The sequence below is a fragment of the Zonotrichia albicollis genome, chromosome 28 (genome assembly GCF_047830755.1).
Source record: "Zonotrichia albicollis isolate bZonAlb1 chromosome 28, bZonAlb1.hap1, whole genome shotgun sequence".
Classification (NCBI taxonomy): domain Eukaryota; kingdom Metazoa; phylum Chordata; class Aves; order Passeriformes; family Passerellidae; genus Zonotrichia; species Zonotrichia albicollis.
This window is the reverse complement of record NC_133846.1, coordinates 1,741,777-1,755,524: the sequence shown is the minus strand read 5'-3', so window position 1 is coordinate 1,755,524 and position 13,748 is coordinate 1,741,777. Positions and strand designations below refer to the sequence as shown.

The 13,748-nt window shown below is 60.8% G+C and overlaps 1 protein-coding gene across 5 annotated transcripts in view; it reads left to right on the top strand.

The window, feature by feature from the left end:
• Positions 1–904: 904 nt before the first annotated feature.
• KIF21B (kinesin family member 21B) overlaps positions 905–13,748 on the top strand; it is a 50,814-nt gene continuing 37,970 nt past the window's right edge. For all 5 annotated transcript variants that reach the window (XR_012577153.1, XM_074528243.1, XM_074528241.1 and 2 more), the window contains exon 1: positions 905–1,063. Coding sequence is in view for 4 of the 5 variants with exons in the window: in XM_074528243.1 (XP_074384344.1) it covers positions 1,026–1,063 (38 nt within the window). In the remaining variant the exon portion in view is untranslated. The remainder of the gene's footprint in view (positions 1,064–13,748) is intronic.

Genomic DNA, 13,748 nt, shown 5'->3' with positions numbered 1-13,748 from the left:
GAGCAGCGCTGGCACAGCCCTGGTGAATCCCGGTACAGCCAGGTACAGCCCGGTATATCCCGGGACGGCGCAGGCGGCAGCGGGGCCACTGACCCGGCAGAGGGCAGCAGGAGCTGACGAGTGTGAGTGTGAATGGGAGTGAGCGCGGGCCGTGTCCGTGTACTCGTGTGTCTGTGTGTTCGTGTGTCCCTGTCTGTGTGTCCTTGTGTCCCTGTGCCCATGTGTCCGTGTCCCTGTCCGTGTGTCCCTGTGCCCGTCTCTCCCTGTCCCTGTGTTTCCCTGTGTCTCCCTGTGTCTGTGTCCATGTGTCCCTGTCTCCCAGTCCCTGTGTCCGTGCGTCCCTGTACTCGTGTGTCTGTGTGTCCCTGTGTCCATGCCCGTGTCCGTGTCCCTGTCCATGTATCCTTGTGTCCGTGTACCCATGTGTCCATGTTCCTGTCCGTGTGTCCCTGTGCCCCTGTGTACGTGTCCGTTTGAGTGTCCATGTGTCCCTGTCTGTGTGTCCGTGTCAGTGTGACTGTGTCCGTGTGTCCCTGTCTGTCCGTATCAGTGTGTCTGTGTCCATGTGTCCCTGCGTCCATGCCCGTGTCCATGCCCCGTCCATGTGTCCCTGTGCCCCTGTGCCCCTGTCTGTGTGCGCATGTCCATGTGAGTGTGTCCGTGTCCTTATGTCCCTGTCCGCGTGTCTCTGTGTTCGTGTGTCCCTGTCCGTGTGTCCCGATGTCCCTGTGTCCGTGTCCCCGTGTGTCCCTGTCCGTGTGTCCGCGTGTCCCTGTGTCTGTGTCCGTGTCCCCGTGTGTTCGTGTGTCCCTGTGTCCCTGCCCGTGTCCCTGTGTCCGTGTGTCCGTGTCCCGACTCCGAGCGGGTTCCCGCGCCCTGCTCCGCGTGCTCGCTGTCCGGCCCTGTGGGCGTGTCCCGGCCCGGCCCCGCCCCGCACCTGGCCCGGCCCCGCACCCGCCGCGGCCCCGCCCCTCCCGCCCCGCGGATGCTCCGGGGCAGCGGCGGCCGCGGTGCCGTGCGGGGCCATGGCGGCCCCGGACAGCTGCGTGAAGGTGGCCGTGAGGTGAGTGCGGGATCGGCGCTTCCCGCGGGCCGGGCCGCGTGTCCCGGAGCTCGGTGCGCCCGGCAGCGGTTCCGAAAGGCGGGGCGGGCGCGGCAGCGGCGGCTGCGAGGCGGGGGGTGCTGGGTGCCCGCTCGGCTCCGACCCCAGCCCGGGGCAGTGAGACCCCGCCGGGCCGGTCTGTGCCGGACCCCGCCGCTCCCCTCCCCACCCCCTCCGCACCGTTTCGGGGTGTCTCCCCCCTCTCCCTACCGGGCTTCGGCGCTGCCTTCCCCCCACCCGCCCCCACCGCCGGCGGAGGGCGAGGCCGGGACCCCCGGCTCCTCCACCTGCAGAGCCGGCGGCCACCCAGCCTGGGCAGCTCCCGGCTGCTGCGCGGGTGCCTTTGGCCGTCCGCGGTGTCACCGGGATGCCGGGCATTGTGGGGGCTCCCTGCCCGCCCCCCCCGCTGGGTGGTGGGAAGCGATGCGGTATCGCGGTGTCCTTTGTGCTGGAAACAATGCGCCTGCAGCCCCGCACCTCTCAGAGGAGCTGCAGGCGGCCTCGGAGCCCGCCGGGGCTCGGGGGGCTGCGGAGCTCGGGGGGCGTGGGCCGAGCGAGGCCGAGCCCCGCGGGAACGGTGACACCCCCCAGTGTCACCCGGTCTTTGTGAGCGCCATGCCCGGCCCGGTGCGGGGCGGCGGGGCTGTGCCGCTCTCTGCCCCCGGGAGGAAGGATCCCCGCCGAAAGAAGGGATCCCAATCCCACGGAGCGGGACCAGACCCTCTCTCCCGCGGGGGAAGGGACCGGCCCGGGCAGCCGCATCTGCCGGGCCATGGAGGTGGCGGAGCGGATGGCACCCCGTGGGAGTCCGTCCCGCAGCGGACACACTTGCGGCCCCCCGCTCTGAGCCCCGCCGGCACGGGCAGGGCGGGCTGGCGGCTGCGGGGGCTCGGGGGGCACTGCCCGAGCCCTGCCCGCTCGGAGCGGGAGCACAAAAGATGCTGCTGGTGCAGCGCAGTGATGGAGGGAGAGCGGTGGGTGTGGGGCTGTGTGTGCGTGTGCACGCGTGTGTGTGTGTGTGCACCGCGACACCTCCCCGCTCCCCCTGCCCTCCATCCTGCTCGCCCTGGCTGCAGCCCCAGGGGATTTTTTGCCGTTCTCCTCTGGAGAGGCCGAGGGTCGGGGCCAGGCTTGGCTGTGAAGGATGGGGGAGCTGCAGGAGTGAGGGTAGCCCCTGCTGCGGCTGCTGGGGTGGCTGCACAGGGCAGGGGGCTGTGCCAGGATAGAGTGGCTGTGCCAGGACACTGACCCGGGAACCGATTAATGCCGACCATGGGGGTGGGCATTTCCTCCTGGCCGGACTCTTCCCGTCTCCATCCTGCATTTCTCTCGAGATGGTGCCTTTTAGCAGCATCCTGGCCATGGGGTGGGTGCCCCGCGGCAGGGCGGCTGTGGAGTCCTTTCTGCGGGGCTCTCCTGATCCCTTCCAGCCCTGGGGTCCTGGGCTGGCTGGTGCTTGGCTGGGGGACCGCAGTGGGGAGGTGGCTGGGGTGTGCAGCATTGCGGTGGGGCTGGGGCGCTCATGGTGAGGATCCAGGCAGGGGGGAGAGCTCCAGCCCTCTCACACCCCTTCCTTGAGCCAACATCCCGCTCAGAGCAGCTGGTGAGCGCTGGGCACACGGCGCGATGTGCTGCTGGAGGTGAGTCGGGAGGACAAAGGAGCAGGGCTGGCAGCGAGGAGGCTGCAAACAAAGCCGTCAGGTTGTGACGCCGTGCAGGAAGGTGGCTCTGATGCTCAGCTGGGTGTGCCGAGGCTGAGCTGCTCTCCCTGCAGACCACCCACCCACCTTTTCTGCCACAGCAGCCCCGGGGGGCTGGGGCTGGGTTCCCTCCTGCCCCAGGCTTGGAGCAGAGTGAGGTTTTCCTTTGTCAGTGCTGGTGACACCCTGCCGGTGGAGCAGCCAGGCTGCAGGATTCTCTAAAAGCCTTGAAGTAAACCTGCCCCAGATCCCACCTCTCTCAGCCATCAGAGCACAGAGGAGATTGAATGTTTCTGGGATGCAGCAGGACATGGATCAAAGCTCCCCTTTTGTCCCTTGATAATGACATGAATGGGCCAGCTGTGCTGTTTCTTTGGGGTCTCTGTGTCTTTCTTTGGGGTCTCTGTGTCTGTGCTGCTGGTGGGAGGGAGGTGGGACCTGGGGAAGGGCCAAGGACCCTGGGAAGTGATGGTGGTGTTGCTGGGGGTGATCCAGCTGATGTCAGGAGCTGCCACAGCCATCAGGACCCATCTCTGTGGTCCCAGGGTAGGAGGGTGGGGACAGTTGAACAGAGATACTGATCTGTGCATCCCAGTTCCTGCTGATTGCCTTGGTCTGGCAGGAGAAGGTGGGAGAGGTGCTGTGGTGTTTCACTGTCAGGCTCACAGGCTCCCATCTTCTCCTGGAGACCCTCCTTGCCCCATTTGCTCTCCAAAGAGCCTGGGAGCTGAGCTGTGGGGACCTGGTTTAGGCTTGCCACGTGCTGGGAGGGAAATGGCTGGTACCTGCAGCAGTGCTGCTGTCAGCAGGAGGAAACGCAGGCCCAGCAGCTCCTCCTGGCCCAGGGGCTGATTTCTTCCTGTACCTTGTACCTGCAGCTCAGGGCTGCAGTGTGTGCAAGGGTAGGGCTGGATCCTGTCCTGGCCCTCACCCTCCCAGCCAGCCGGGTCTGCTTTGCTTGCCCCTTAGCCTGGAGTGTGACTTGTGAGTGTGTCTCTGTGTCTCCTGGGACAGGTTCTGAGTGTCCCTGTGTCTTCTGGGGCAGGTTCTGAGTGTAATTGTGTCTCCTGGAGCGGGTTCTGAGTGTCAATGTGTGTCCTGGGGCAGGTTCTGAGTGTCATTGTGTCTCCTGGGGCAGGTTCTGAGTGTCCCTGTGTCTCCTGGAATGGGTTCTGAGTGTGATGTTGTCTCCTGGGTTGGGTTCTGAGTGTGATGGTGTGTCTTGGGGCAGGTTCTGAGTGTGACGGTGTCTCCTGGTGTGGATTCCCAGTGTCCCTGTATCTCCTGGGGCAGGTTCTGAGTGTGATGGTGTCTCCTGGGGTGAGTTCTGAGTGTGATGGTGTCTCCTGGGGCAGGTTCTGAGGGTGTCTCTGTGTCTCCTGAGGCACGGAGGAGCTGGCAGAGCCGGGCTGTGCCTCAGCCAGGCCATGCTGGGGTACCAGTGCCTGCAGGGAGCTGCCTCCTGCCATGGTGGTGCAGAGCAGGGCCTGGGGGCCAGTGCTCCTCAGGCAGCAGCCGCTGCTTCCTCCTTGGAGATGACCTTCAAATGGGTGCCTGCAATGCAGCAGCTCCCCACTCCTGTCCAGGAGGTTTGGTTTGAGGCTTGGCGCAGGAATTTGAGCCTGGTGCTCCTCAGCAGCCCCTGTCCCCTCAGCCCCTCCAGGTGCTGCCAGCTCCGGGAGCCACAGGGCGCCAGGCCGTGGGAGTGACTGTGCTGCTTGCAGGAAGCAGAGCTCAGTAGTTCTGCAGTGTCAGGCAGGGCTGATGGCATCTATTGACCCCCAAGCCATTAAACTGCTTGGCTGCAGGCCTGAGTGGCCTGGCTGGCGGCAGAGCTGCTCCCTCAGGGCACCTCCTGAGGGCTGCTTTGAGAGAGAGAGCATCCCCTGTGCCAGAGCTGCCATGGCACTGAGCATGCCTGGCCTGCCGAGGAGACGCAGGAAACGGAGCTTGTGAAATTGGGGAAGGAAGTTGAGTCGTATTTCAAGTTTATTTAAACTCTGCAACCTCCAGTGCTCTGCTGTTCTTGCAGCTGCCCCGCTGTGATGCTCTGTGGCCCTCACCAGAGCCCGTGTGGGGCTGGTGCCTCGGGGAGGGACTCCCACCTTTTCCTCAGGGTTACCTTCCCCTCATCCTCATACACCCTCGGGGAGGGACTCTCATCTCCTTCTCAGAGTCCCCTGACCTCATCCTCATACACCCTCAGAGAGGGGCTCCCAGCTTCTCCTCAGAGTCCCTCTCCCCTCATCATCACACACACTCAGGGAGGGAGGGACTCTCAGCTCCTCCTCAGAGTCCTCCTGCTCTCATCTTCATCCACCCTCCGTCCCCCTCCCCTCATCCTCCTACACCTTCAGGAAGGGACTCCCAGCTCTTCCTCAGAGTCACCTTCCCCTCATCTTCATACTCCTTTGGGGAGGGACTCGCAGCTCAGTCCCCCCGCCCTCATCCTCATCCACCCTCGGGGTGCTCTGGCCAAGAGGCTGAGCTGGCAGAGGTCTGCTGGTGGGATCAGCTGGCTCCAGCCCTGCCAGGGTGCTGGCACCTCTGGTGCCCCATGGCTGGGGCTCTCTGCCTGCTGGGATGCTCTCTGTGAGCCCAGAGTGTCTGCTGCCAGCTGGGGTCACTCACTGAGGAAGTGAAGCTGGAGCCTTTCCACATCAGCTGTTTTGGGGTGGATTTGGGCCCAGTAGAAAGGTGGTGTGAACCCAATTTCTGCCACTGTCCAGGGGCTGCAGTGGGCAGAGGGAGGGTGCAGCCCTGGTACCTGCAGCCCTTCATCCCCTCTCTGCTGCTGCTGCTGTGCCTTGGAGCCCTCTGGTGTGGTCTGGGGGGCCCTGGCTCCTGCCAGCTCTGGCTGGTGTTGGCCTGGCTTTGCTCAGCTGTTAGAGGCGTGCAGGGAGAGATAAGGCAATCAATTCCACCCCAAGGCACGGGATGTGACTGTCTCCTGGAGGGGGAGGGGAAGGGGGGAGGGGAGCAGCCCATCGTGGTGCTGGGCACAGCCCTGGGGTGCTCTGTCTGCCATCTACAGGGTCAGGGCAGCCCTGATCCACGAGGGAAAGATCCCAGGAGCCTGCTCTGTCCTCAGGGTGCTGGGCACAGCCCTGGGGTGCTCTGTCTGCCATTGGCAGGGTCAGGGACAGCCCTGATCCCCTCAGGGAAAGATTCCGGAAGCCTGTTTTATTGTCAGGGTGGTGGGCACAGCCCTGAGGTGCTCTATCTGCCATCTACAGGGTCAGGGGATCCTTGATCTACGGAGGGAAGGATTTCAGAAGGGTGCTCTGTCCTCGGGGTGCTGGTCTGGCAAACCACTGCTGTGGGCACCCCAGCCCCTTCCTCTCCACCCCTTTTGCATCTGCTGAGGGCAGCTCAGCCATGGCAGAGGGCCCTGCCCCATCCTGTGGGTGTTTTGCTGCTGGGTGAAGCCACCCAAACACGCTGCTGCTCTGCTTTCACTTTGGGTTTTGCAGCCTGCTGTGACTCAGGGCTGTGTGTTTGTCCCCAGAGCAGGGGGACAGCGGCTCCCCAGCCTGGAGGGAGCTTTTGGTGAGCACCCTGGGCTCTAGGGGTGCTGAGCCCAGGTGTGGGCTCTGTGCCTGCCTTCAGCCAGGCTCTCAATCGGATTTACAGCGGAAATGTTCAGAAATGGATGAAGATGTGTGAGGGGGGAGCAGGGCTGCACCCCCGGATGTGCCAGCGCCCACAGAAAGCAGCTGGGGCAGGGTTTGGGGCCCGCACACAGCACCCCTGGCAGGGGAGTCAGCTGAGCACCCTGCAGCCTCAGCAGAGCCCAGGGCCTCCCAAGGATCAGCCCGAGGACGGGGCCAGCTGCTGCCTCAGCACTGAAATTGGAGGCAGGAGAAAATTGCGGATGAAGCCCCAAACAAAGCTGTCAGAAACATGGCCCTGGCCCCCCGGGAGGGAAGGCGATATCCTCTGTGAGGCCTCTGTGAATCACAGAGCCAGGCCTGGCCAGTGCTGTGCTGCTGCTCCTGCTGGGGCCGGGGGTGGCCCTGGTGGTCCCACAGGGCTGGTTCCTGCTGGAGGCTGTCAAAACACCCGATGGCACTGGTTAAACAGCCAGGCTTGGGATGTGCTGGATTGTGAGGGTGATGCCACTGGTTAAACAGCCGGGTTTGGGATGTGCTGGATTGTGAGGACAGCTGCTGCTGGGGTCTGCTGCAGGAGATCAGTCTGCAGGGGCTTCCTCTGCACCCTGGGCAGCTGCTGATGTGTTTTACTGTGGCCTGGTGGAAGGGACAGTGCCTGGCACCTGCCTGGCACCCCTTCCCTCTCTGGGCAGAGCAGGAGGCAGCCCTGGTGTGTGCTTTGTGGGTGCAGGTGCCTCCTCTTGCTCGGGATCTGCCCCTCTGCTCTCTCCATGTGGATGCCACTCAGTCACTGCCCCCATTGCCAGGGGGGAGCTCAGAGCTGAGCCCCAGCACTGAGGGATTCCCTTTCCCTGCCCTGCAGCTCCTTGGAGCCTGACATGGGTGGGGAAGATTTCTTGTCACAGCTTGCTGTGGTGGAGCCTGGTGCCAAGCTCCCCAGTCTGTGCCCCCTGGGGCTGTGGGCACCTCCCTGCCCGCTGGCCATGCCCAGCTTTGGCAGGGAGATGTTCCCATCCCTGCTTTGCTCTGGGATGCTGGCAGGGAGCTGAACTCCTGCTCCTCCTCTTCCCCATGCCTTCAAGCACTGAGTTCCCTGGCCCAGTGTTGCATGGCTGGAAAGCACAACCCAGCTGGTCCATGGTGCTGTGGTCTCTGCTCATCCATTTTTTCAGGGTGCACCTACCTGAAGGAGGCATTGGGTCAAAATGTTCTCTGTTCCTTGCCCAGGTGAGGGGCTGGGTTTACTCCTGGGTACTTCAGAGCATCCCCTGTCCTGCTGGCCAAGGGCTTGGCATGTATTTATTTCTATTTATTTTTATTTATTTATGTTATTTATTTCTATAAATGATATATATATTTTCATTCTATATATAATTATATGTATTATTTATATTTATTGTATAAATTTATTTATATTTATGCTATGAATTTATTTCTATTTTATATCAATGGTGTATATTAATCAAATTATATATAATATATTATATATAGAATAGATATAATATAATATAATATAATATAATATAATATAATATAATATAATATAATATAATATAATATAATATAATATAATATAATATAATATGATATATATTATCCATATTCATTTATTTATTGATATTTATTTATTTAGTTATTTATATCCCTTTATTTGTATTCTGGGGAGGGGCTTGAGAGGCAGTTCTTTTTTACCACCTGCTCCCATGTCTTGTGTGCAGTTTTGCTCTGGTGTTCCTGCTGGGCTCCAGGGCTTTAGAATCTCCTGCCCAGGTCAGGCTGTTGTTTCCCCAGTGGCACTGGGTGCCCTGGGAGGTGCCAGCCCTGGCTCTAGGTCAGCCTTATCTCCAGCATGGGCACACCACAGTGGTGCTGGGCTGAACTGGGACATGGGGACCCTTCAGGGGCTCCTGGGAAAGGGACAGATCCTGTGGGTGGGATTGGGGAGGCTCAGTGCTGGGGTGCAGAGCTGGCTTAGGGTTAGGGAAGGGGTGTCCCTCTGTTCCCATCAGACCTGGGGGTTGCTGTGCTTTGCCGGTCAGGCTGATGGCCTGTCAGGGTCTGTTGTGAGTGATGGTTTCCTTTAACTCCCCGTTCATTGCCATACTGCTGCTGAGGATGGTTTGGGGCTGTTCTGCATGGCTGGAGGGGAGCTGGGGCCCTGCTGGGGCGTGTGTCACATCCTATGTGCTGTCACACTGTGTTTCCCACCCACTGGGGTTTGGTGGGAAACACTGCACTAAACTGCTGGCTCTGTTGTGTGCAGACATCCTCGTGCTGATCCCAGGCTGGCCTGAGGCACTTATGGGGTGAAGCTGGAACGCAGGGAGACTCCAAAGTGGGTTGGATCTGGTCCCCTCTCCCCTGCATCCCCTGGGCCCTGCTGGTTGTCCCTGCCACGGGCTGGGTGTCCCTGCTGGTCCCTCCCATGGGCTGGGTGTCCCTCCCATGGGCTGGGTGTCCCTCCCACGGGCTGGGTGTCCCTGCTGGTCCCTGCCATGGGCTGGGTGTCCCTGCCATAGGCTGGGTGTCCCTCCCATGGGCTGGGTGTCCCTGCTGGTCCCTGCCATGGGCTGGGTGTCCCTGCCATGGGCTGGATGTCCCTGCTGATCCCTGCCATGGGCTGGGTGTCCCTGCCATGGGCTGGGTGTCCCTGCTGATCCCTGCCATGGGCTGGGTGTCCCTGCCATGGGCTGGGTGTTCCTGCTGGTCCCTGCCATGGGCTGGGTGTCCCTGCCATGGGCTGGGTGTCCCTGCTGATCCCTGCCATGGGCTGGGTGTCCCTGCTGATCCCTGCCACAGGCTGGGTGTCCCTGCTGCTGTCCCATGCTGTCCCTCAGCCTGCCATGGTCCCAGCACAGAGCAGATGGTGCAGCTCACAGCCCCGTGCTCCTGCCAGAGCTAATGAGCAGCACATGGTGCCTGCCACGGCCTGATTTAAAGGTTTCTCTAAGCCTGGGAAAGTCTGGAGTGGTGGATTAGGGGGAGCCCAGGGGGCTGTGGGGTGTGAGGCAGCTTGCCCTGCACAGGAGCAGGCTGGGGGGTGTTCTTGTGGGGTTCCTTGGGGGATAATGTAGAGGCATGTCCCCCTTTGGGCTGTGCCCAGTGGGGCTCTGGGTGCACCCCAGCTCTGTGGGGTGTCCAGGAGCTTTGTTTGGGCCCAGTGCTGTTCCAGCTGTGCTGGCTGTGGCACCCTGCCTTGGCAGGGTTTGTCAGGGCACAGTGGCACGGGGGGCTCTGTGCTGTGCTCCCTGCTCTGGGAGGTGCCTGGCTATATCTCTTAATTGGACTGTTTGCTGACCAGACCTGGCAGTCTCCAGGGAGCCTGATTCAATTTTCTCTGATTGCTAAGCCACTTCCCTGCCGTGGTAATTAAATGCTGAACTTTGTCTTGGTTTGTGTCCAATATAACCTGGGAGCAGAGAGGCAGCCCTTGGCAGCCAGCCCTCTCCCTGGTCCCCATGCTCAGGCAGGATGGGGCTGGGACATCCTTTCCCAGGGAGGGGGAAGATTCTCCTATGGGATCTGAGCCTGGGCAGCCACTGAGGAGGGTGGGCAGCCCCATCCATGCTTGAGGTGTCGGAAAACCTGGAGCACTTTGTTGTGATCCTGCCATGGGGAGCTGCTTGGCCAAGCTGAGAGCCCCACACAGCTGGGTGGATGGTGCTGGCTCTGTGGTGCCTGGGCTGTCCTTGAGCCATGGAATGTACTGGGGGATGAGAGAGCTGCTCCTCCTGGCTGCCTTGGTGGGATCACAGGGCAGCAGCACAGCTTGGGGCAGAGGAGGGTGAAGCTGGGGAGCAGAGGGGACAGCAGGGCTGGGCTGCTGGGCAGCTGCTCCTGCAGCTCTGATGGAGCTGGTGGCCCTGGGAGCAGAGCTGGGGCCATGGGGGGAGTGGGGATGGGAGCAGGGCAAGCACAGGGGTGTGGGGATGGCAGTGGGGTGAATGCAGGGTCGTGTGGGGAGGGGAAATGGGGTGAATGCAGGGGTGTGGGGTGAGCACAGCGGGTGTGGGAACACTGGCAGGAGCAGAATGAGTGCAGGCAGCATGAGGAGAGGAGCAGGGCAAGCACAGGGGGTGTGGGAACACTGGCAGGAGCAGAATGAGTGCAGGCAGCATGAGGAGAGGAGCCAGGTGCTGTCTGGGCTTGCCCAGCCCACCTGTCCTGACAGGCTCACAGGGCTGGGCTGTGCCCCTGGTGGGCTCTGCCAGCCCCAGCTCTGCCAGCCCACAGAGGCTGTGCCTGGGTGAGGGGCAGTGCCTCAGCAGCAGTGCTGTGGGCAGCCTTGCCCCTCTGCTGACAAGGTGGACAAGAGGTGGTGGCTGTGAGCTTCTGGGACCTGGCACAAACAGGGAAAATCCCATGGAGCTCTTCCAGCCATCACTCTCCAGCTCTCTGGCTCTGCTCCCTGGGCAGCCAGCCCTTCCTGGCTGGGCAGCCTCCCTGGGAGGGAAGAGGAACAGCTCTTTGTAGGGTCAGCAGGCAGCCAGCAGAGAGGTCTTGCAGGGACAGGAGCTCTTTGTGATCCCCAAATCTGTGAGCAGCTGCCCTACAGCCCCCTGACAGCGCTGGGAAATGCTGTAGGGTGTGTGTGCTCAGGCTGCTGGGAGGTGGAGCACCCCTGTGTGACATGGGTGATGCTGAGTGATGGATCTGGGTCCCAGCTGTGTCCCAGCAGGGTGGTGTGGCTGCTGTGTGCCCACGGGCACTTTGGTGGGGCAGGGTGGGGCTCTCACAGCTCTGGCTCTGTGCTGGAGGGCTGTGGAGTGTGCTGCTGGCTTTGGCAAAGTGCTGGGGGCCAAAGGATGCTCTGAGCCCCTTGGGGCTGTTGTGGTGCTGGGCTGGGAGACAGGAAGCTGAGACAGCTGGGTGAGGAGGACATGAACCCAGCAATCCACGTCAGCCAGGCTGTGCTTTCCCATGCAAGGAGACAGCCTCCCTTGAGAGTGCTGGGGCTGCCATGGTGTGTGTGCCTTCACTGGGGATACTGGCAGTGCCCAGCTGACCCCATCCCTGTGCCTCTTGCAGGGCTTGAGATGCTGGAATGGGGACATCCCTGCCAGGAGGGATTAGAGACCTCCAGGCTGACCCTGCCTGTGGAGCTGCCTCTCAGTGCCCACCTGGCACTTGGCCCCCAGCCCCTCCTGCACCCCCCAAGGCTGGCACAGGGCTGGGCACAGGGCAGCAGTGCAGAACAGCTCCAGCGCCCATAAGGGCTGGCACAGGGCAGCAATGCAGAACAGCTCCCCTAGGCTGGCACGGGGCAGCAGTGCAGAACAGCTCCCCAAGGCTGGCACAGGGCAGCAGTGCAGAACAGCTCCTGCACCCTCAGCAAGCCTGGCACAGGGCAGCAGTGCAGAACAGCTCCCCTAGGCTGGCACGGGGCAGCAGTGCAGAACAGCTCCCCCTTTGTGCCTGTCTGAGCTGCTGTGCCTCAGCTCTGCCCCTCAGTAGCAGGATCCTGTCCCTCCTCCTTGCAGATGCTCGGTGCCCATGGCAGCCCTGCCATGGAGACAGAGCTTTCAGAGCCTGCCAGCCTGGCAGGGAGGGCAGGGACAGCACTGGGGACGCTCCAGCCGGGCTCCCCTTTGTGTGTGTCCCTGCCTGGCTCGTGCTGGTGCCTTTGGATGCTGCTGCTGGATCAGGCTCCTGCTGGGAGCCTGTCATCACCCAGCGGGAGCTGCCGGCTGTGGAGGGGTGTTCTGCACCCCTGCCTGCCCCTCTGGGTGTCTGTCCATCCGTCCTTCCACCTCCTGCCTGCTGCCCTGCCTGCCTGGGAAGGTTTTATTGGCAGGAGCGTTTGGCTGGGACTGTGCAGCTCTGGCCTGGCTCTCTGTTCCTTGTCACCATCAGGGCAGGGAGCTGAGGGCTTGGTATGCTCCTGGTCCTGCTGGATTTCTCCTTTGTGGGATTGATGGGGGTTAGCCTGGTGAGGATGGAGATGAGAGATCTCTGCAGCCAGAGCTGGGAACTTGTGGGTTATTGCAAAGGGCCTGGGTGCAGGGCCCTGCTGGGAGCTGCCAGCCACAGCTGGAGCAGGACTGAGAGAGGAGAGGGGCAGAGAGGATGAGAGGGTGAGAGAGTAAAAGGGTAAGAGAGTAAAAGGCAAGAGGTAAGAGACAAGAGGTAAGAATAAGACTTAAGACAATGAGGTTCCCGTTACAATACCCTAAGTCTTCTTCTCTGTTGAATATTCTGATTCTCAATAACCAATCTAGTACAAGTCCTATAGCATTTACATACAGCCTATAAGAATCATTGCATTACCACATCATTACATTACCACATTCTAAACCCTAAAAACTCCTCTTTGGGCCCTTCTGCCAAGCTGTAGGATCTGCTCTGAGCCTTGGGCCTGTCTGCAAGCAGAGGGTGTTGTTCCATCAAAAGGGGATCACCTTCAGCTGGGCACACCATTGTTTTCCAGTTGTTCAGTAACTGAGGGATCTCAAAGCTTGCTTTCATTTCAATCTCACTTATAGTTTCCATATTCTCAAAATCTTTTGCCAGTCAATCATATTTATAAGGCTTTCCTCTTTCATCTTCCCCAACAGGGGAGCACACTGGGGACTGGCCCGTGGGCCCTCCCCAGCCCCACAGGTCCTGGGGAGAGCCAAGGTGAGGGATGGGTCTCTGGGGTGCTTGGAACTGCCTGGACAGTGAGGTTTGGGGAATGGGGCAGATGTTGGTGTTGGTCTGTTGGCACTGGAACTGCCCAGCATGGCCAGGCTCAAAGTGGGTTCCTCAATGCCCTATGGAAAATTCATGTGTGCGCACCCCTCTAGCACTGCTGCTCATGCTGGTCCAAACCCCCCTTGCAGGTATTTAAACCCCCTGGGAGGAGTGGAGAGACAAAGAAATGTTCTGCTGAAAACCTGCTCTCGTTTTTCCTGAGAGGGAAGAAAATTCCCAAATGTGTTGTGGCTCCAGTTGGTTCCTCTGCCCATCCCCTGGGGCAGCTGTTCATGTCTAGGGCGGGGATGAGGGAAGCACATCATCTTGCTCCAAAAGTAATTAAAGTCAGGGATAATTCTTTCTGGAGGAGGGTGGAACCCTGGGAAGGCGACAGGAATGAGTCTGGGACTGAGCACATCAGAAGCTGCTTTTTATTGTGGCTGCTGAGCTAAATATATCCACAGAGGCACAGAGCAGTTCCCATGTGTCTGCTGCTGTGTGGGGTGAGGGGTGCAGGGTGCTGGGCACTGCCTGTGCCCCAAAAACAGACCAGGGCCCTCCTGGGCCTTGCTACTGGGTTGGGTGAGGATCAGAAACTCTTGCCCAGAGCTGTGCCAGGGGAGGGTTAGGTTGGGTCTCCGGAAAGGTTCTTCCCCC